The sequence below is a fragment of the Thamnophis elegans genome, chromosome 1 (genome assembly GCF_009769535.1).
Source record: "Thamnophis elegans isolate rThaEle1 chromosome 1, rThaEle1.pri, whole genome shotgun sequence".
NCBI lineage: Eukaryota > Metazoa > Chordata > Lepidosauria > Squamata > Colubridae > Thamnophis > Thamnophis elegans.
In genome coordinates this window covers 111524417-111546545 of record NC_045541.1, presented here as the reverse complement: position 1 = coordinate 111546545, position 22129 = coordinate 111524417, and the positions used below count along the sequence as shown (strand labels likewise).

Here is a 22129-nt window from a genome sequence, read left to right as displayed (position 1 = left end):
ATAATACATAGAGTAATTATCTTGTCAATAATTCTAATTCTATTTTTTAAGCTTAATAAAGTTTTAAAAGATAAAGGTTAAAAAGAACTAGAGAAATTCTGAGAACTCTTAATTCTTTGTCACTGTCTGGTGGTCAACCTGGTTCTTTTGGCCCTACAAATGAAATCCTTGAATTTCCCATTAATATATCGGTTCATCTTTCTGGAGTCCTCTGTATGAAATCTGCTCTTTGTAAAATTCCACAATTGATCTCTGTGCTGTCTAAATGTTTTGCATTTATCTAGCTTGACTCCTTCATTGTTCAGGTTGTGTGAATGATCTCTGTTCTACTGGAAAGAGGAAGGGGAAAATGCTTCCCTATTGATTTTCTCCATAGCTTACATAACTTTATATACCTCCATTGTAGAACTTCTTTATTCATCATTGTTTAATGTTTATATAACAGCTTGGAGTTGTTCCAACCTCTTGCTCATTTTGATTACCTTCCCTGCCCTTTTCCCAGAAAAGTAGTTTTTGAAAGGTGTGATGAGCAGAAAAACAATGAACAAAATGACCTCCACTTCCTTTCCCTTGTTACTTTTAACCACTTTATGATAGAGCATGACAAGCAGTGGTGGGTTGCTCCCAGTTCGGCCCGGATCAGGCGAACCTGTAGTAGCAGTGGCGAGGGGCTCTGCCCACCTGCCCGGACACTTCTGTGAATGCACAGAACACTCCATTCTGTGCATGCACAGAAGCGTCGCACACACAAGCGGCACGGGAGCGTGCCCGAACCAATAGTAAAAGAATTGCCAACCCACCACTGATGACAAGCCTTCTTTTTAAAAAGATCCATCTACATAGACAGTGCTATTTAAATAAATGAATATGCTATGGTATAGCATTCCAATGACCAAGTATTCAGATAGCAGTGATTATAGGTATTGATCATTTAAGAACTAATGTTTTGTTTGCATTCAGCATTAATTTGGTTTTAACTTTATTTTTCTGGATGTCCACTGTCTTGTCAAACATCTTCATGCCAAGACTTGAGTTTTCTTCAATGGATTTCCCAGGAAGTTTTTACAAACTTGTTAATGTCATTGCCAGGTCTAGAATTCTCTGTCTTGTTCTGCTCTTCATGACTTAGATTTACTGAACCAAACTTTGGTCAGAACATCACAAACTTCATGGACTCATGTTCTGAAGAATGTCTTCACACACATACCATTGTCACTGCATTTATTTAAATTCAAACAAAAATCCTGAATATCAGAATCTCAATTTTTAAAAAGTAGACAAAATTCTATTTAATTTTGTTTTTACTCCTTGGAGTAATGCCAGCATCTTTTTGCCAACAAATCTTTAGTATGAATCAGGGGTGGTTCCTGCCAGTTCTAACATCTTCTATAGAAGAGGTTCCACAAATCTACAGTGCCGTTTAGAACCGGTTCCAGCTCCCTCCCTCCGCCCGCCCGCACTTTAAGTCCACAAGTCTTAAAGCTGTCAAGTTTGAAAACCCCGGGGGGGGGAGTTTCTAAAGGGTTAGGGGTGCAAGGGCCTTGTAACTCAACAGCTTTAAGACTTGCGTGCTTCAAATGCCAGAGTTCCTGAGCCAACATTTTGGTTGCTAAGCAAGAGCGTTGTTAAGTGAGTTTCACCACATTTTACAAGTTGGCCATGCCCACCCAGTCACATGGCTGGCAAGCCACTCCCACAAAGCAGGCCACACCTATAGAAGAGGTTCTAAAAAATTTTGAAACCCACCACTGGTATGAATGAGTTTGGTCAAGCAGAATGTGCTTAGTTTATTCTTCTGTCTTCCACTATATCACATAGCCAAAGTCTATATGCCACAATAAATAATATGTATTGAATGTGATGTAATTTGTCGATGTAGAACAGATTTTTCATATTTACACTTGAGTCCTTATATGTTATCATAAATATAATTTAATCTCTGTCTACAGTTGATGCAGTGTTTTATTTTGGATCGCCTTTCTACTGATTATTCCTCTGATAATTAATCTTTATGGTTGCACCCTATGCTCAATAAGTCCAAAGTTCTTCATAAAGTGATAAGGTCCAGGATTTTTATATGTAATTTAAAGCTACAGTTACATCTTTAGACTATATTGATTCTTGTACTGAAATATTAACAAACGTATGGATATTAAATCCAAATGTGATAACAAACCCACAAAAGTAACCCATTGTAAACTCATTATTCATACCAGTGGTGGGTTTCAAATTTTTTTAGAACCTCTTCTGTAGGTGTGGCCTGCTTTGTGGGAGTGGCTTGCCGGCCATGTGACCGGGTGGGAGTGGCTTGCCAGCCATTGTAAGATGGAGAGCCAGCCCTTTTAAAATTGCCATTTAAGCCCTTTTATAATCTGCCATTTAATGATCTTTCATGTCTTTCATCTAACAGAGTAGATGTTTTATGACCTCTGGCTCTTGTAAATGATTGCCCTCCCCCACCCCCACAGTTACATAACTGCATTTCTGGCACTTGGCAACTTGTTCATATTTAACGCCAAAAATGAACTGCAATTATTTGATCACCATTTGCAACCTGGAGTTTGAACCCGATGGGGCTCACAAGATTGACTCAGCCTTCCATCCTTCCAAGGTTGGTAAAATGAGAACCCAGGTTGTTGGGGCAAATATGCAAAAAATGCTTCAACATTGTAAACTACCTAGAGAGTGCTGTGAAGCGGCATGAGGACATATATAAGCCTAGATCTTATTGCTATCATAAAAAAGAAAAAAAAAAGAAAATATAAGCAAGCCGTATTTTTCATGGCAATCATCTTAGTGAATTGCTCACAATTTTAAACAGACATTTACCTGAATGTTTCAAATGGTGATTATATTACTACTTATTGCTGTCGTGCTGATCTCAACTGCAGGCCTGCAGTTATATCCCTTTTAGGATCTTTGGCCTGCCACACTCGCTCTTATTTCATTATGCTGTTTATTAGTGTAGTAGTTGGGAGGGGGGAATAGAAAGGAGTAGAATTGTGGAATGTGTTGTTGTCATTCTTTTCTAGAAGCCCAAGGTCATCTTTTGTCTCCGCACCTCTGCACCTGACCGGAACCAGCTGGGTGGAGATGCCAGCATGGAAGAAGATTGGATTTGTGGGTGTGGGGACAAGTTCATAAACTTTCAACTGGGTGAGAATCCTAGGTAACTTCCAAAATTGGGATTCCACAGATGTGCCAAGATGTCTGACTTATTAAATTGGAACTTTAAGGATTGTTTTGCCTTAGACTCTCATTTAATTCTGCATGATACTTGGAATGCTGACAATAGAATCCTTAGGAACAGTCAAAAACAGAAACAATGCTGGTATGCACAGGATGCCTTCTGGGGTAATCCTTGCCTCCATTTCTTGCTCCACACCTACAAAAATGCTGGTCATTTAATTTGCATATTGGGCTGCAAAACTCCAGAAAGCCATTAGAATTGCCATTAGAAGGCAATCAAAATATATAGTCCTCGACTTACAATACTTCATTTAGTGACTGCTCAAAGTTACAATGGCACTAAAAAAGTGACATGACCGTTTTTCACACTTACGACTTCTGTAGCATCCCCATAGTCACGTGATCAAAATCCAGATGTTTGACAACTGACTCATATTTATGATTGTCACAATATCCCGGGGTCATGTGATCACCTTTTGACAAGCAAAATCAATTAGGAAGCTTAACCACCATGTAACCAACGTAACAACTGCAGTGATTCACTTAATGACTGTGACAAGAAAGGTCGCAAAATGGGACAAGATTCGTTTAACAAATGTCTCACTTAGCAACATAAATTTTGAGCTCAATGGTGATCATAAGTCAAGGGCCACCTGTAGAAGAAAAATATTTCTGCTGTCCTCTAATGGTTATTCTTGAGGTTAATGAAGATAGTTGCAGGTTGTGAGTGCAGGAGGTTGAAGATGAGAGGGAAAGGCCTATTTTGGGTCACTGAGGCAAGGAGAGTCTCATGGGAGCCCAATCTCCATTACTGTGGCCACAGTGAGAAAGAAGTAGCCAAGTGAACCTCATCTTTTCTTCATAGCCCGGCTATGCTAGATGCTTAAAGGTTTTCATCCATATAGAACCCATTGGGAAGGCCTACCTTGGGCCTCCAGAGCTTTCTATATTAGCCCAGAACTAATTGTCATATTCTTGACAATTCTTGACACGCGCATGAAAATCTGTCAGAATATTCATGAACTGGCAGAGACATGGTAACAAGGCCAGCCAATGAATAGGCATGGTAACAGGTCAGCCAATGATGCTGATTTGGAACAGAAACTTATGTAAGAAGTCTGGGCGTGGCTTAGCTTTAAGCTCTAAACTCTGAAACAAAACTAGTCTGGATTTGTCTGCTAATCTGAACTGAAACTGTTCTCTGTTGTTGGTATTGTATGTATGTATATATGTGTGTGTTTGTATATATATATATATATATATATATATATATATATATGTATGTATGTATGTATGTATGTATGTTTGTGTGTATGTATATGTATAGATAGATAGATAGATAGATAGATAGATAGATAGATAGATAGATAGATAGATAGATATAGTAATATAACTGTACTTTGGATAAAATGTATATATATAAAATGTATTTTAATGCATTATGCTTGGCTGGCATTCTTTTTTTAAAAGGTATGGAGGAAGTTTGATTATTCTGCAATGTTCCAAACAGGTCAGCAGAATGAAAGCAATTTTGAAAATATTTTATTCTAGTGAAATATAACATGGTTCATTTTGCATATTTTGACAAATCAGAGAGTAAAATGCTTGTTGTTTCATTTGATTTGCGTTAATATATTTTCTGTTGTCTTCTGTTCACTTCTCTGCATATTAGGAAGCACTCTGAAAAGAAAACTTCTGAAAAAAGTCTGAATCATCTTCATGCTCATATATTCAGAAAAAGCTTCCCCTACTTACAGTAAAAGGTATGTAAACTAAAAGTTAAGTCATGCTGGAACAATAAAATGTCTCCAAAATAGAATATCTCTAATTCAGAGCTATAAGAAGCTCCTGAAATCTTGGGTGGATCAAAAATTATACTTTTTAATGTGGTCAAGGGGAAAATTATTAAATTCAAGTTGCCATAGTCACTGGGCTCAAATATTTTAACTTAATTTTAATTAAATATAAATCTAATCTACCAACCAGAGTCACTTTTTTTGAATACAGCATCTGGAACATCTGTCAGAGACCTTAGATTGTGAGCCTTAGATTAGGAAAGACTCTTGGATTATGACATGGTAGAATCATTTTTCACACTGCTAGAAGCCCCTGTGAGCTTGGGTCCAGGCCCAACACATTTTAGACAAAATGTGCCTTTTTTATATGGTGCCCAATGCCAAACTAAAACATGATGCTGGAGCTTTTGTGATTATTCCAGTTTTTTAGAGCCTTCTGTGATGACCAGGAATTTATCTAAGTTAAATTCAGGACATGTGAATGAAGCTCATTTGAGAAGACTGATATGACAGGATGGGACAGGGCAGGACAGCTGTCTAACAAAATATGGATACTAAATAGACTGTTGGGTTCTCTATCCTTTTAAAAGATGACATGCTTTTGAATTTGGGGTGTGCATAAGAAAGTTCATCACCTACAGACATTCTCTGTCCATCTCAATTTTTCAGAGTTTAAATCACAAGCCATTTTATAAGTGACAGAGGGCAAAATGAACAAACCACAAGTTTTTTTTTATTGCTGGTGAATTTAAACAGGCAATTTTAATTTATGGAGGAGGATACGCATACAAGCAAAAATTTAAGTGCGTTATTTCATTATTATGCATTTCAGATGCCAGTGCATCCTCCACTGCTTTTTGGCGATTATTATCAATAATATAACTGCCATCTATAATTCAGTAATAAAACATCAGTAGTTCTTTTCCCACCACCCTCACATCCATTTGAATTGAGAAAAAAAGAAAAGTAACAAATAAAATAAAAAATGAAAAATCTCTGGCTGACAGTAAGTTGATTTTCTCCAGACCAGAAATAAGATTTGCACAGTCTGGCTAATAGTATAACCTGGAGAGAATTTGGCATTGAATTAAAGGAAATTTACCCAATCAATGAATTATCTGATGGATGTTGAATATTCCCTGACCTGGTGCCTCCAGACATACTGCCTGGGGATTTGTCCAATGCATCTCAAACACACCAGGTTCAAGATTTCTGCACCAACAATATTAATAATTATAGCTCAGCCTCGTTTCTGGCATACAGATTTTCTGTGTTTGTGCATGGATACACTTGTGCACAAAGAAAATGACATAAAGTAAGTTTTAGAAGGTGCTGATGTGACAGAGGAAAATGCAACAGGTTTGCAGAATGTCATAATTATTCACCCACTCTGAAACATCAGGTCATTTAGAATCAGATTATAGTCTCTAATCCCTAAAGAATATGGAATTATATTACAGCATCGTCAAATGCAAGGAAATGGTATTACCAGCAAAAAATCCAACTCCTTTGTAGTCAGTAATTTTACTACCTTTAACCTTCATTTAGTGCATTTGTAATGCAAGAGACAGACACGACTGAATGGATAACATCATTCTCATCAATTTACTAACCCCTGTAGCATGATTTCAAGGAGTTCAAGTGAACCAAGAATTCATATCTTCAAGTAATGGCAAGACTGAAGGTCTTTAGCCTTTTCCAAGGCGTCACAGATGATGGTTACAGAAAGTGCAAATGTAGCCCATTTCCTGCCAGGTGTAAAACAAATATGATTCACTCCACCTTCTTATTTTTTTTTTTTAGTATAGATAGCCTTTGTTACAGGGCTAATAATAGAGGTTTCTCCTCTTCATGGTCCCTCCTTTCCCTGAAACATAGTTTCGATCAAAAGCGAATAAAAATAAAAAAGGAAGAATTATAAGAAGGTGTATATATAAATTACAAAGTTTAATCCTGTTAAATGTGTCAGGAGAATAAATACAGTAGGGTAGACCTGGGAATACTTCCACTGCTAATATTCCTGTTCATCCACTACCAGCAATGGATATCAGGTCTGTGGGGAAATGTAAAGAAATAAAATAATCACACTCTGAATATATCAATCAAGTTAATATTAGCTTCGTTCTTAATCAAGACCACACAACTTTTACTCAGGGTAGCAGCTTGCCCATTTTGTTGTTCCTAGAACAGAACTCAACCTTACCAAATCTATTGCCATCAGGTGGGTTACAAGTAGAAATCCCAGAGTTCCCTGGCAGTGGAAACTGGGGGCAGAGAGTTCCTCAAACGGTGGTCCTAACCTATCAGGCAAGGAGATCCGAAATACAATAACTGCCAGGTAGTTAAAAATTAACAGTTGTTTACCAAACAAGAAGACAGCCTCATTTTAAATAAAAGAAGTGTTGCCACCACAAAAGTACAAGCCCATTCCATTGCTGGTGCAATTCTGTCTCAGTGTACTCCATTCTATGCAAATGATATCTGGACTTCTTCCTGGTCCAAGAAGCCTAGTGATAGCATATCTTCTTAAAGCTATTGGATGTATTTAGTTCAAGTGACTTCCTTCCCTTTTTTAAATTTCTCTTTCATTCTATGCACCTAAAGAACAGATTCTTTTGCTGGCTGCAGAAAGAATCCCTTCTTGTTTGTGGCTATTTCTTCTTTAACCGCCCCTGTCTATCCCATATTTCTCTTGGGACACTCACTTTGGTCCCAGACTTCAGAATATCTGCAGCCCTTTTGGGTTATTTTTTCCACTCACTTGGACCATCTTGAAGGCTGATCCTTCAAAATTCCTCCCCAGCCAACAGTGATATACCATCAACAGTTGCTCATAAATAGCTTTATAAAGAGATACTGCCGCACTGCTAATTGTGCCATTTGTACATTGAGAACACCAGCGCTGAGAAGATCAATACAAAAAAGATTTGACCACGGGCCTTTCAAGAGTCTGTCCTGCAGGATTCCAACTCCCAATGAATCCAGGCATCAAAGAAAGATTTCAATGTGATGTCAGTAGTCCATTTTTTAGACACTTGGATTTCTGAGACTAGAAAATTCCCCATAGAGGAAGCCAGAGAAGATTTGGATGATGTGTAAACAGTCACAATGAAAGTTAGCAAGAATCAGCCCTCCTGTTGAGTTCCACCAGAAAGTGTGAGGAGAAGGAGGAGGAGGAGGTAGGGATGACTTTTAGCCATTTTTCTCCTACTTTTGCCTACATATCTATAATGCAGGTTGTACAGCAATGATTGACTTTATCCAGCAAAATAGTTCTTTATTTAAAAAATAGGTACATGAGAGTGGCAAACAAACTCTCTAGTGAGCGTCAGAATGGGTGATTCAAAAAGTAATAATTTTATAGAAAGTCAGCAGGATGTCCAGCACCATAATAATATACACTGTGGTGCAACTTAAAAAAGCTTTAAGAAAAGCACACAACAGGGCAAGTTCTATCTCCATAGTAGTCTGCCATTTTGTTGGGCTTTTTCAATAGGAATTGGTTTTTCCTTGACTCTGCAGCATCTCAGGTCCCATGGGAGGTATTGGTTGCAAGCAAGCACCTGAATGAAATATAAGCCAATCACTAAGTCAACTGGGGAGATCTGTGCCTACTAATGTTATTTGAACAATTTGGGCCAGCCTTTTGTTTTTTCTAACCCAGATAGAATAAAGTACTGATCACAGAACTGTTTTCTGAGTAAGTTATAAATCAAACTATCTAGTCAACAGGTAGTTGACAATGATACTTGCAGTTTTTTTTAAAAAAAGGAACCAAGAGAGAGAAAGAGAATAAAATTCATAGAAAACCTACTGATTCCACTTTTTCATGCATACCTCCAAACCAAGGAGGTTTGTTTATCATAAAGGAAACAGGAGTTTTGCTGTTGAGGCCATCATCCCAAGTCTCTAATGAAGGGGCAGGAGAGATTGCTTAGTCTTAGTGTAGTCTAAAGTACAATTCAGTTAGTTTTCACATGACCATTGGCCAAGGTTGCAACAGACGTGGGTACACCTGGTTCAGCATTCTCATCAAAACGCAAACGCAGGGTGTTCCTGATGACTAGCTGTTCCATGATAAATGCTGCACAGAACCATGGGATGGCATACTCCAGGGTTATGAGGCCCATGAAGTTCAAGTCAAACTGTGAATAGTCCCATGGGCAGGCATTAAACTGGCGCAGAATGAAGCCAGTTGTGAACTCCCAAAGATACGTCCATAGAGTGTAAATCAGGCAGCGCACTAGTATGTTACACTTATCCTTCAGGTACAGATACATCTTTTCTACAATGAGGATGGATGTCCCATAGATGAAGAGTGCCCATACACTGGTGACACCTGGGAACTTCCAGTTAAAGTTGACTACAAACTCCCAAGCAGCTGTGAACATCACCTCGCAGAAGTAGCCATGAATGGCATATAGGTACCAACGGGAGAAAGCAGTCAAAGGTTCTGCAGCTGCCATCCTGCCACACAGTCCCCAGCAGGAACTCTGCAAGGAAATAGACACACAGAGAGAAAGCCATTAATCTTACCGGAGCCAGATCTTGATGTACACAATATGTATCATTGCAATAGGTAGCCAAAATGTGTCCAGAGCCTAAAATTGCTGACTAAAGTATAGAATAAAAACTGGAGGCAACTGGCAACAATTAGGAAATGGGAGGAGTACCTGCTTTGGGTTTAAATTTAGAAATGAACTGTACTTCAGGTCTAAATACTCAAAAGGACTTCTGAGTAATCACTACAGGTACTGTTGCCTTCCTAGAAACAGCATCTTTTTCTGGGCTCCCACAGTAGGTGCGCAACCCTAGAAAAATGTATGGTTTTTTAATTTTTTAAAATTTTTCATTTAAAACAAATACATCATCCTTCTTTACATGCTATAGAAAGTGTATCAGTTTGTTACAAAAAGACTTTCGTGCATCTCTTCCACAGTCAACAAACATAATTCATATTAACTTAAGTATTTTAACTCAAATATTTATACATGTCACCATCATTATATCTCCATTTTCATTTGACTGTAATTGTTTAAGCGTCCTTCATCATAAAATATACCAAAATTTAATACATAACCACATACTGGCCTTTCAATTACTATTTCTAAAATCCTCCACTAACACTAAATCCTTATGTCCTGTTCTAGCTAAACATCCATAATATTTAATAACAAAGTTTTCTAATCCTCCTTTCCAAATCACTGTTTAAAGTTTACATCCAGTTTCCTTATGTTATACCCATATCTATATATACGTTGTTACTCTTATCCCTCCTTTATTTGACTATATCCTGTATCATAACATTTCCTCCCTAATAATCAAAACTTTAATTGTATCTAAGTTTTTTTTAATTATTATTATTATTAACCTTTATGTATAATCCAAAGGGATTGCTAATCTTCCTTACATGGGTACCATTCAATATTCATATCCAATTATACTCATCATAACACTACACATTGTATAGAAAAATGTATGTTTTAAGGAATCACTAACACTCATAGATGTCTGCTCCAGTTCCATAGCCAAATGTTTAATTTACATTTAGAACCAAAATATAATTTAATGCATTGCCAGTCTGTATGCAGTTCAGTGACTTTTATCCTCTCTGCGGGATACAGAATAACAGTGTTTGGACTCATACAACACATAAGCCAAAACCAAACAAGCCAGTTTAAGGTGTAACATATTGATTCATCAGACTGCTTAGCCAAGAGATTTGTACAGCTCTAATCCAAATAGAAAGCTTAACGGAGGACTGGAAATGAAAGAAAGACAGGTGAAATACCAAAGAATAGAAAAGTAGTGAAAATGACCTAGGTATCATACATGTTTTAAAACTGTGAGAGGGCAACAAAAATAATGGGTGAGCACAGATATATCAAAATGATAATTTGGCTAGATAATTGAGGTCCATATTTGCTCACCCTTTGCCCTTAAAATACTCCTATTTCCTCTCTCATGTTTCAAATTCTTATTCCAATATAATGTTTAAGTTGATTTGATATCAAGAATGAGGAGGAAGAATTTGCAACAGATGACACTGAAAAAACGAAACATAGTACAGGTAGCCCTCAACGTACAAGCACAACTGTGCCCAACGTATCTGTTGCTAAATGAGACATTTGTTATGTGAGTTTTGCTCCATTTTATGACCTTCCTTGAAACAGTTGTTAAGCAAATCACTGCAGATGTTCAGTTGGAAACCCAGCTAGTTGTTAAGTGAATCTGCTTCCCCATTGATTTTGCTTGTCAGAATGTTGCCAAAGGTGATCACATGACTCCGGGACACTGCAACCCTCGTAAATATGAGTCAGTTGAGAAGCATCTGAATTTTGATCATGTGACCATGGGAATGCTGCAACAGTTGTTAAGTGTGAAAAGTGGTCATAAGTCACTTTTTTCAGTACCATTGTAATTTTTGAATAGTCATTAAATGAACTGTTGTAAGTCAAGGACTATCGGTAAACACTTGGCTCCAGTGATACTGTCTGCCTTGTAGATGGCCTGGTGGAAACATAGAATCTCAACAATAAAATGGATTTCAAGCAGTTTTGACCAAATTAAATCCCTCCCATCTATGCCTATGTTCATCAGCCACTATCCTCAACTTCAACTCACAATCATATACAAATATATAGATACAGTGCAAAGATTCATTTCAGGTCCAATATACTCAGTGGTGGGATTCAAAAAAAATTACTACTGGTTCTGTGGGCGTGGCTTGGAGGGCATGGCAGGGGAAGGATACTGTAAAATCTTCATTTTCTACCAACTTAGGGGAAAGTTACTGCAAAATCCCCATTTCCTCCCAATTAGCTGGGATTCGGGAAGCAGACAATAGATGGAGGTGGGGACAATCAGAGGTGGTATTTACTGGTTCTCCAAACTACTGAAAATTTCCACTACAAGTTCTCCAGTTCTCCAGTTCTCTGAATATACTTTGTCCTAAGTGTATTCTTGCTCAAATCAAGACTTTGTATTAACTCCAAAATAAAAATATTTAGCGAACCCTTCAGTAACACTGAAATACATAGTGCTCTGCTATTGATGGAGCAACAGACAAAACTGGAGGGCTGGAAGATAGAACACAAAGAATGATTTCAGGAATTGGGCATGTCTAGACTAATGAAGGACTGGGGTTGATGTGATAGCAGCTTTCAATGTTTGAGGGGTTGTCACAGATAAGATGGGGTCAACCTGTTCTCCAAAGCACCTGAGGGCGGAGCAGGAAGTAACAATGGACTCCTTGTCCTGACAAAAACCTCTTTTGTTATTTTACTGTGAATTCTGCTCATTCACATCCAGCAAAGTCCTTCAAGGGAGGATTTACAGTCACAGACCTTATCTGGCTTGGAGAGCTGATAGGCTGATATCTGCAAAACTTGGCAAGGAATCTCAGAGTGTCACAAACCAATTAAGCGAACTAATTGTCTCCTGCAAACCCCACTCCCCTTTCACTCTTTTATTTCCTCAGGGAGGGGCCATTCATCATCCACTTGTGGCCTTACTCTCAAGTCAAGCCCTATTCTTTAGCTGCTCCCTTCATCTGGCAATTCTGTGCATGCACACACTGGGAACAGGCTTCAGTTGTTCATCTGCCTCGCTGATGTCTGACTCTGAAGGCAGCTGATAACTGGCATTGGCTCTTGCCCCCTTTTTGCCTTCAACACAGAGCCCTCATCAGAGCCTTCCCCAGACTCCAGGACTGGCCCATGTTCCTCCCCAACCTTTTCACTGTCCAAATCTGCTGCTAGCTGTGCTGGCCACTGGCAGGCTCCAATACCAACAGGGAAAGGGAATCATATGGGGGTAGAAGACATTCTACGCAGTTTAGTGAAAAATGCCATATTGTCAATGGTAGCTGGGGTGGTCTTCCAACCCAGCCCTCTAGCTATTGCATCATGCCAACTAACTCCATCTGTCCTTGGGGAGCCAAGGACTATCCCACCATCAATGACCTGCTGTGGCTTTTCATCAGGCTGCAGAGCAGAAAGAGAGAGAGCTAAGAGGCAAGGCCATAGCATCAGCATTGCTGAGGGACCAACGGTGTGGACTTCTCCTCTACCTGGACTTTTTTCCATCCCAGTGGCTTTATTAGGATTTTGTAGCAGTGGCTGGGTTCAGGTTTACTGTTTTCTTTCTCTCTCTCACTTCTTTTTTTTCTTTTTTGCATCTCTCAGATTACACATTTCAGAGCGAGGATTTTTTTAAAAATTCATTCTGGAGAACCACTCGGAAAGCTTTTATAGCAAAGCACAGGACTGAAATGTTTTGCCCAAATAGATTTGTGTTTTATGTCAGAAGCCTCTGTGAGAGAAAACAGGGTTTTCCCATCCCCCAGGGAAACCTGTCCTTCCAGGAAGATGAGACATAGCAGGGCTGGTGCTGGGAAGAAAGAAGACGAATGGAGCCAGGAAGACTAGCTTAATGATCTGCTGAATCAAAATATTCACTTTTGTATTTATTTTTGTCCGTTGCGCTAGGACCTCTTCATTTCACCTCAGGAGAAGAACATTTGTTACCTCTATGGGTCATGCTTACATAGAAAGGCAATGATAGTACCTACTTGGTATCAAAGGGTTCTCCATGTCCGATTAAGACAATGCTGTTGACATTCTGCCTTTGCCTATTCTATAGTAGTAATTAAAACAACAACAACCCCCCCAAAGAGACATTTTCAGGCCAGAAATCCAGCTTTAGGCCTCCTGAATGTGGCACATTATCCCCTGCTCCCTAAGCTGGATCTTGCCCAGCCTTTTTGAAGCTTATGAAATTGTCATTGATGAAGTCATAAAAGAATTTTGCTGACTTGGGACTGAAGTAGGTAAGAGCATATTTAAAAGAGTACAGGAAGCAGTGTTTATATCTTCATGTCCGGCTGTGCCAAAAGGTATAAGTTCTTGGTGACTTTTATGACATTCAGGACAAGCCACAGAATGTTTTATTCTACTCCACCGGTAAGCTTCTTTTTTTCCTCTGTTCAACAGGCAGCTGCACAAATATTGCAAAACTCTTCTTGAAAATATGCATGGAACAAATGATGTGTATAATACAAAAAATACAAAATATGAACCAAGAGAAATATGGGGAAAATACCAAAGGCTATGCTAACTGGAACTGTGGGATTAGGTAGCCCAACACATCTAGAGAGTTCCATGTGGAAGAAGGATGTTATAGAATATGCTCAAAATGCTTTTCTACTTACCAAAACTCCACGGCAATATGTAGCTTAAAACAAGATTACAGTAATAGAATATCATCTCTGAAGCAAAATAAAAAAGGCATGGATCCTTCTTTGTAACCAGTGTGAAAGCAAGACTAATGCTGTAAACAGCACAGCCAAATATTGCCTATTCTATTGCCTATTAAACGTTCAGTCAACTGGTGCTAATCCAACCTCCTGCACAAGGCTTTTCACCTAGCACCTGCTACTAAAGTGAGACAGAAGTAACCATGTCTCACAGACAAATCAATGTATACTTTTTGTGTGATGGGATATATCACAGGTCCTTTGCTGAAGAATGCAAATTGCTGAAGGAGGCACTTTAGATATCCTAACTATATATACACCGTATTTTTAGGAGTATAAGATGCACCTTTCTCCCTCATAAAAGAGCGTGGAAATGTTGGTGTGTCTTATACAGCCACTTTTGGCCTCCCGAAGCCCCACCCCCACATCCCATTTTTGCAAAAGAAATGGGCCATTTTTTGCAAAAAAGGAGGCAGTTTCGCCTTCCCCCAACCCCCGGAAGTACTCTTCAGGCTTCAGCAGGGCTGGGGAAAGGCAAAAATGCCCCCGTAGGAAACCCGGAATAGTATAAACAGAAGAGAATATGTTTGTAGATTTATCTGTATAGCAAGTTAACCTTTCTCTTTAATTAGGATTCTTTCTTGCTTATTAGGGTTCTCTTCCCTGGCAGCGTCTTGCATCGCCTTTACCTGCCCCACACCTTCCATTCAATCATGCCTGAAAAAGTCCTTGCAGGTTTCTTGACAAGATTCTTCCTAGAGGTGAGAGAAAGTGACTGGGCCAAGGTCCAGTTGATTTCATGCCTAAGGTGGGACTAGAACTCTCAGTCTCCTGGTTTCTAGCCTGATTCCTGAATCACTTCACCAGACTGACTAGCCATTGTCGAATCTTCCATTTCTCAGTGAAGTAAGTCAAGAAACTATCTTCTCCGTCCTTGGTCCCATCCCAGCCACCTCTCTACACTTTAAATAAGCAACTAGGGCACTAGGTACAGCTTGCTTTGACTGAGGTCACTGTCAGTTGTGAAATTCATTTTTTTTTACTACCGGTTCTGTGGGCGTGGCTTGATGGGCGTGGCAGGGGAAGGATACTGCAAAACCTCCATTCCCACCGCACTCTGGGGCCAGCCAGAGGCGGTATTTGCAAGTTCTCTGAACTACTCAAAATTTCCGCTACTGGTTCTCCAGAACCTGCTGAATTTCACCCCTGGTCACTGCTCTTTTCTACTAGCACTTCCTGGAAAACATTTGGACATGCCAAGACCCTACCTGGTGTACCATCTCCTTTCCCTTATCTGACATTTCTAATCCCACCAATAAAAGGCTGAGTGTTGAACATGTGGATGGGCAGAAGGCAACCTCTCATCTTTTATCAACTTCGGATTGAAGATTAGAGGATTTTCTCTCTAGAGAGACTCAGTGAATGCTTGGCAAAGAAAAATAGGTCATTTCTGTGGGAGGAGACTCAGAAATATTGCTTTATATCCCTTTGTTACTTAAAAAAAAGATCTACCTAGGGATGGGTTTCAGGGACAGGCTTTCTTGTCGGGGATAGGTATGGCTGGCTAGGGAATTCTGAGAGTTGAAGTCCACACATCTTCAAACTGCCAAGATTTAGAAATGCTAGTTTATTGATGTAGCTGGAAGGGCAGGAGGGAAGAGGGGGGAATTAAAGTCAGATTTAGATAGGTCACAGGGTGACAGAGGAAAAGCTGTAGAGTTCTTAGAATACATCTACAGTGCTTCCCTAACAATAAGAATTGTTTGGATGTTTATTTGAGCCATTACTCTGCTTGCAAGAATATTTAGTTCATTGCTGTGCCTTTGATGGAGTTTCTAAGGGAGATTATCTGATAGCTAGCTACCTCTCTGAAACACTTTTCCTAGATAACATCTGGCCTGCTGTGAAATAGGGAGAAAACTTTGGCTTTCGCCTCAACGAGCCTCCCAGCTCTGCTTTATGACTGTTTCCATCTAGTCTAACAAAGGCACATAGCAAAAAAAGAAAGCTTTTTCCCTTACTATTTTTAAAATGAGATTTGGACAAGAGTAACACATAAGTATCACTTTCCACAATTCATTTGCAGCATTATCATTCAGCTTACATGATATAATTAAGATGCAATCCAAACCCCACATAAATCGTAGCATGCAACTCCCCCACCAGTTTAATATGGCTATGCGCTTAGATCTTAGTCTCAGGCAGAAAGTGAAAATTCTTACAGCGAAGGTTTCTAATCTATTTGAAACTGCTTCAATAACTCTGCTTTATTTGAACTGTAAAGATCATGTTTGAGAAAACCTAGTGAGCTGTTTCCAGCTTGGAGTTTATTTTAAATTAGGACCTTTAAAGTAATATCTACAGACCTCAGTATGTCCACAGACTTTTCCCTTGTCCACATTCCTTGTCCCATAACCTTCTTTTCAAGACCATTTTGTTTTCTTTTTAAAGAAGAACAAAATTGCAATGGATAAGCATTCTCATTATTTCAAAGAATGCCCCATATGTGTGTTTACAGGCGTTGTTGGAAAATAAAAAATGGTGGATAGCATCAATCCACCATTTTGTTTGGGAAGGTTTGTCCCCTTCAAAGCTAAGTTGAAAATACAAAAATCATCTTGGAGTTGTTGAGACACGTGATGTATCCTCACCAATTTGCCTTTTAGTAAATGAGCATTTTCTGATTGCCTAATTTCTCTAGAATTACATGTTCTTAGCAGGACAAATATTTCAAAGAATGCCCCATATGTGTGTTTACAGGCATTGTTGGAAAATAAAAAATGGTGGATAGCATCAATCCACCATTTTGTTTGGGAAGGTTTGTCCCCTTCAAAGCTAAGTTGAAAATACAAAAATCATCTTGGAGTTGTTGAGACACGTGATGTATCCTCACCAATTTGCCTTTTAGTAAATGAGCATTTTCTGATTGCCTAATTTCTCTAGAATTACATGTTCTTAGCAGGACAAATATTTCAAAGAATGCCCCATATGTGTGTTTACAGGCATTGTTGGAAAATAAAAAATGGTGGATAGCATCAATCCACCATTTTGTTTGGGAAGGTTTGTCCCCTTCAAAGCTAAGTTGAAAATACAAAAATCATCTTGGAGTTGATGAGACACGTGATGTATCCTCACCAATTTGCCTTTTAGTAAATGAGCATTTTCTGATTGCCTAATTTCTCTAGAATTACATGTTCTCAACAGGACAAATATGCCCATAATGATTAAAAAGGTTAGATCCATATTATACCCCTTTGATCTAGCTTTCAGCTTTTCTTTTTCTTTCTTTAAATTATCTGACCTACATTAACCTTTAGTTTTAAGCTGTCAGTCAGTCAGTCCCTGTCAAACTGCCAAGCCATCCTGCATAAGAGGATATATAGGATAAAAACAAATTATAAAAGAAGATCAAATGAGTCAAATGATTAAGCAAAGTCAAGACAGGATCAATGTCCAAGTTTCACCGTCATCAGCCAATTACCATTTTGCTGGGTTTCTCCCGTTCATTGAACCACATGGCTGTTTCATTTTGTTTGAAGTTTACTAAAGAAAGAAGACTGTGGGAAATAAAAAGTTGTAACTCAAAACATAAGGATAGCACATTCAGTAACAGAGGAAGTAACTGATTATATAATGTAATGTGAAAATGACCTTGCAGGGTGGGGAGAAGAGATGCTGCCTAGGGAATAATCAGAGGACGTAAATCACCCAAAGTAACCCTATGTGAGTTGGACAGCCATATAAATGTATTTTATAAATTAACAAGTAATTAAAATAAAAGTGGGAAGGGCCCACCACTTAGTAATACACATAAAAAGAAACTTAGAAAGAATTTCCTCTAACTTATCAGGCAGTAAAAGAAATAGTGGGAGATCTGTACTATCAGACTTGAAAGTTGCTGATAATGTGGTCTTTCAATAAAGTGGAATTAACTCATCTTGTTGTGTTTCCTGTCTGGTCTACTTGGGAGGCTGACAGATTGTAAGAGACACAAAAAAGACAATATGTATGGAGAAATCTAGAAGTTGGGCAGTTACACCCAGAACTTTCTCGTTAATCAAAACTATTGGAGTACATTTCGGAAAAGAGAAGTGAAGAAATGACCATTTTAAAACTAATTAATATTAACATTACAGAAACTCTAGCACTATGTACTTTAAGATAAGGATCAATTTCATTGTATTGGCAGACAAATACCTTGCTAAATAACATAGCCAAGATATTTGTCTGCCAAATCATATGGGCCAAGATGCTTGTAAGAACAGCTCTTCTATCTACTAAACTATCTACTACCCTGCTATCAAAATCTACAAAGGGTGCTTACTCCTATAAGGCAGTGGCCCCCAAGCTGTGATCAATTCCATGGAGAAAGGTTTTTCCATGAATTGGGTGGGGGGAGGTGTGGTTTTGCATGCTGCCTGCACCCTACGGATGGAGCTTCACTTGTTTGGATGGCCTGGTTGCTGGCATGCTGTGAACCGGTGTCAGTCCATGGACTGGGGGTTGGGGACCTCTGCTGTAAGGTATCTTTTCACTGAGTGTATATCTTATCTGGAGACGTGAGAGAGGATCTTCACATCCTTTGGGTCTAATTGAGGACTTTCTTCATGCTGGCACCAAGGCTGGTACCAAAAGTGGTTTCGTTCAAGGTGGGGCCTGACAAGTTCTGGAGTCTTACTTAATGTAGCTTGAACTTTTTATACTCCCTCCCCCCCTTCAGTTAGGCATAAGGGTAGATATGTGGTTTTTCTGTGTCCATTAGTGAATGACTTCGTAGGACCATCATGGGTGTGGTTCTCTTGCCAGCCAACAGACTTTCTCAATACTTAATGTGTCCTTAGCAGAATCAGTTCTCATGAGAAACAGATGCAATACATCACATAGATTCCCGCCAACCTCTCCCTTTCCCGAAGATTTTAAAAAAAACCAGTTTTGTCTCTTTTAAAATGAGCTATATGCTTTTGGAAAGACGCTGGAAAATAAGTGGGCTGTGCCATCTCATACATGTCCAGGAATCTATGGGAAAGTTCAGATAAATAGAAAAGCAGGAGGGAAGAGGGCATTTATTAAATGAATATTTTATTTCGGTAGAAATAGTTAACACATCTAATGAGGAATTTATATTGAGTTTTTGATCTGCTTAAATCTAAGATTCATTAACCCTGTCTAAAAGTTATGAAGGTATATTTTAAGGTTAGCCTTGAATCCTATTATAGCATGGATCTAAATATTTTCGGTGCCTTTGTGTCAGTGTTGAGACCTAGTGACTGCCTGAACAGATCCCTGGAGTTTTCTTGGCAATATTTCACAGTAACTGCCTGCCTCTTTACTGGGACTGTGGGATGGATAAATCCTGTTTGTAGCAGTTGTCTACCAATTTGTGGTCTATTCAGAGTATTTTGTTGCCTGTTGCATTTTCCTTTTTAATCAGTGTGCTCTTCCCACATAATCTGAACGGTTGTGTGATTTCTCTTCTTCAAAATTGAATATTTGCATTTCAAAATGTAAAGAATTACATTTACATTTCCTGTTTTTAAAAAATAACATTAGATTTCATGTATTTCTTGTGGTATTGATCTATCTCTTGAAAGAGGTGGCAATGAAGAGAAGAGTTTATTCCTCTAGCCACACATCTTGTTGCTGTTTGGCTAGCAGGTAGCCCATTAATTATTTCACTTTTTGTTTTATCTTTCACCAGAAATGAAAGCCCTCTTTCTTGGAAACATTGGTGGCTATTGGAAGGCAACCGTAGGGTAGGTAAGCAGAAGCTACCTACCAGTAGGTACTACTCCAAAGCAGGAGACAGGATCAGAGTATAAAGATAATAAAACATATAAAAAAAATCTTGAAAATGCAGCGCATGACCTTTTGGTAGCTCACATGTCACACAAATAATTGTTACATTAGCAATTTCACAGCTCACCTGCCGAGATTCCTCCACATACATGGGCATGTCTGGCCACAAACAATTCCTAAAAAATAAAATTAAAAAGTGAAGTAAGATCCTGGGGAAAGTAAATAATTCTCTAAATGCTCATATCAAAATGAGCTGTAAACAAACCTCTTGGGAGCATCCAGGACACACCAAGGAATTGGATCAATTTAAAACTGCTGCCAGCACAGAAATTAGCTCTTTCACTATCTGTGGATTGTACTGTATGTCATAAAAGGCCACTTAGTGTTCCTTGTTTAGTACAAGCTTTTGACTTTAGTAGCTGGGAGCACACTAAGAGAGACAATGTGACTTATCTCTTCCCATATAAAGGTAATGGCTTTTCAAGCTCACCTTTTAAAAGCAGCCACCGGTAGGATGATTATTCCAGTATCAAATAACTGTCTTAAATTAGCTAGGTTACCAGATGTGGACCTGGAAAACCTTTTATTTATATTTAAAATATATACATTTATTTATAATATAAAGTGTGAAAAAAGTAAGGAAATCAAAGAGAAATCTAATGGTTTGAGAAAGTAGATAAAAGTAGAAGAAAATTTGAAATGAAAAAAGTTACAGACAAGCAGCTTCCAATCTTTTTATAAGTACAATTAAAAATTACCTCTTACTCCATGGTTACAACCTAACTCTCTTTTTTTCTATAAATTTTCCCAGAGGCGGGTTGCTCCAATGTTGGGCCCAGATCAGGTAAACTGGTAGTAGCGGCAGTAGGAGGCTCCACCCACCCACCCGGACACTTCTGTCCATGCACAGAAGCATCACGCACGCCCGAGCGCATGAGAGTGCACAAACACGAGAGCACAGGAGCGAACCAGTAGTAAAAAATCTGGAGACCCACCACTGAACTTTCCTTTCTAATCATTAAAACCATAAAACATAACTTCACTTTTTCTGACTCAAGCAAAAGTCTGTAACGGGTTTCTATTCAACAAGAAAAATAAATATTGTCTTTTCTCTGATCAAAGAAGTCAATTTAGCCATCTCAACAACTTTTATTGTCTTCACCAACCATTCTTCCAGTGTGGGTACTGCCAAATCTTTCCATCTTGTGCATATAATAATCTTGCTTAAATTATCATGCGCAAAAACAAAATAACTTTTTTACAACTGTTTTCCTATCAATCCCAAAATTAATTGTATGTTAGTCTTTGAAATGCTCTGAAGCAGTGTATGAATTTGAATCCAAAATTTTCTAACATTTTACATATCCACAAAACATACTCTGGTGATATATGGGTACTCCTCAACGTCCAACCATAATGGAGTCTGCTCATTATGGTTGTATGTTGTATTGGTCATAAAAAGGGTTGGCCAATTTTACGAGCCTTTTTATGGCAAGGATTAATTGAACGTGGTGGTCATAAAGTGGCTGTAGCAGTCATTAAGTGAACACAATGGTCATTAAGTGAACCATGTGTACACTATGGGCATGGTTTATAGGGAAAATAAGTGCCAGTTTTTGGAAAAACGGATGTAAAACGTAGTCACATGACTGCAGGATGCTGCAAATAGCCATAAATGTGACCATGTTGCTGAGTGTCTGAAGTTCGGTCACATGACTGCGGGGGGACGACAATTATCAGTACCTTCGATCTAGGTCATAATTACTCTTTTTGGAGGTCAGTCATAACTTTGAATTGTTGTTAAACGTTGAGGACTACCTGTATACCCATAGTGTATCCATTTATAAAAATTATCTTTAAGATTATAGCACAGTGTAAATTTCAATTCTTTCAGCCGCATATTTTTCCACTGTTCCATCTGTATCCTGTATTATAACCAAAAACTTTAGCCCATTTTATTATCCATTCTTTCACTTGTTTTTCTTCCATTTTTAATAAGAGTTTGTGCGTTTTATCAACTGCACGTTCATTATTTGTACCCAATACTATTTGAAACTTGGTCATACAATGTTAAAAACCACACATTATTTTG

The 22129-nt window shown here is 38.6% G+C and overlaps 1 protein-coding gene across 2 annotated transcripts in view; it reads right to left on the bottom strand.

Annotated features, from left to right (window-relative positions):
• Positions 1-5670: 5670 nt before the first annotated feature.
• The window catches only part of TMEM229B (transmembrane protein 229B), a 54047-nt gene continuing 37588 nt past the window's right edge, over positions 5671-22129 (bottom strand). The window contains exons 2-4 of one of the 2 annotated variants that reach the window (XM_032236621.1): positions 20165-20213; positions 17723-17798; positions 5671-9478 (exon numbers count right to left, since the gene is read on the bottom strand). In XM_032236621.1, coding sequence (XP_032092512.1) covers positions 8948-9478; positions 17723-17798; positions 20165-20184 — 627 coding nt within the window. In that variant the 5' untranslated portion in view covers positions 20185-20213 and the 3' untranslated portion in view covers positions 5671-8947. The remainder of the gene's footprint in view (positions 9479-17722; positions 17799-20164; positions 20214-22129) is intronic. The other variant, XM_032236628.1, reaches the window with a different exon arrangement.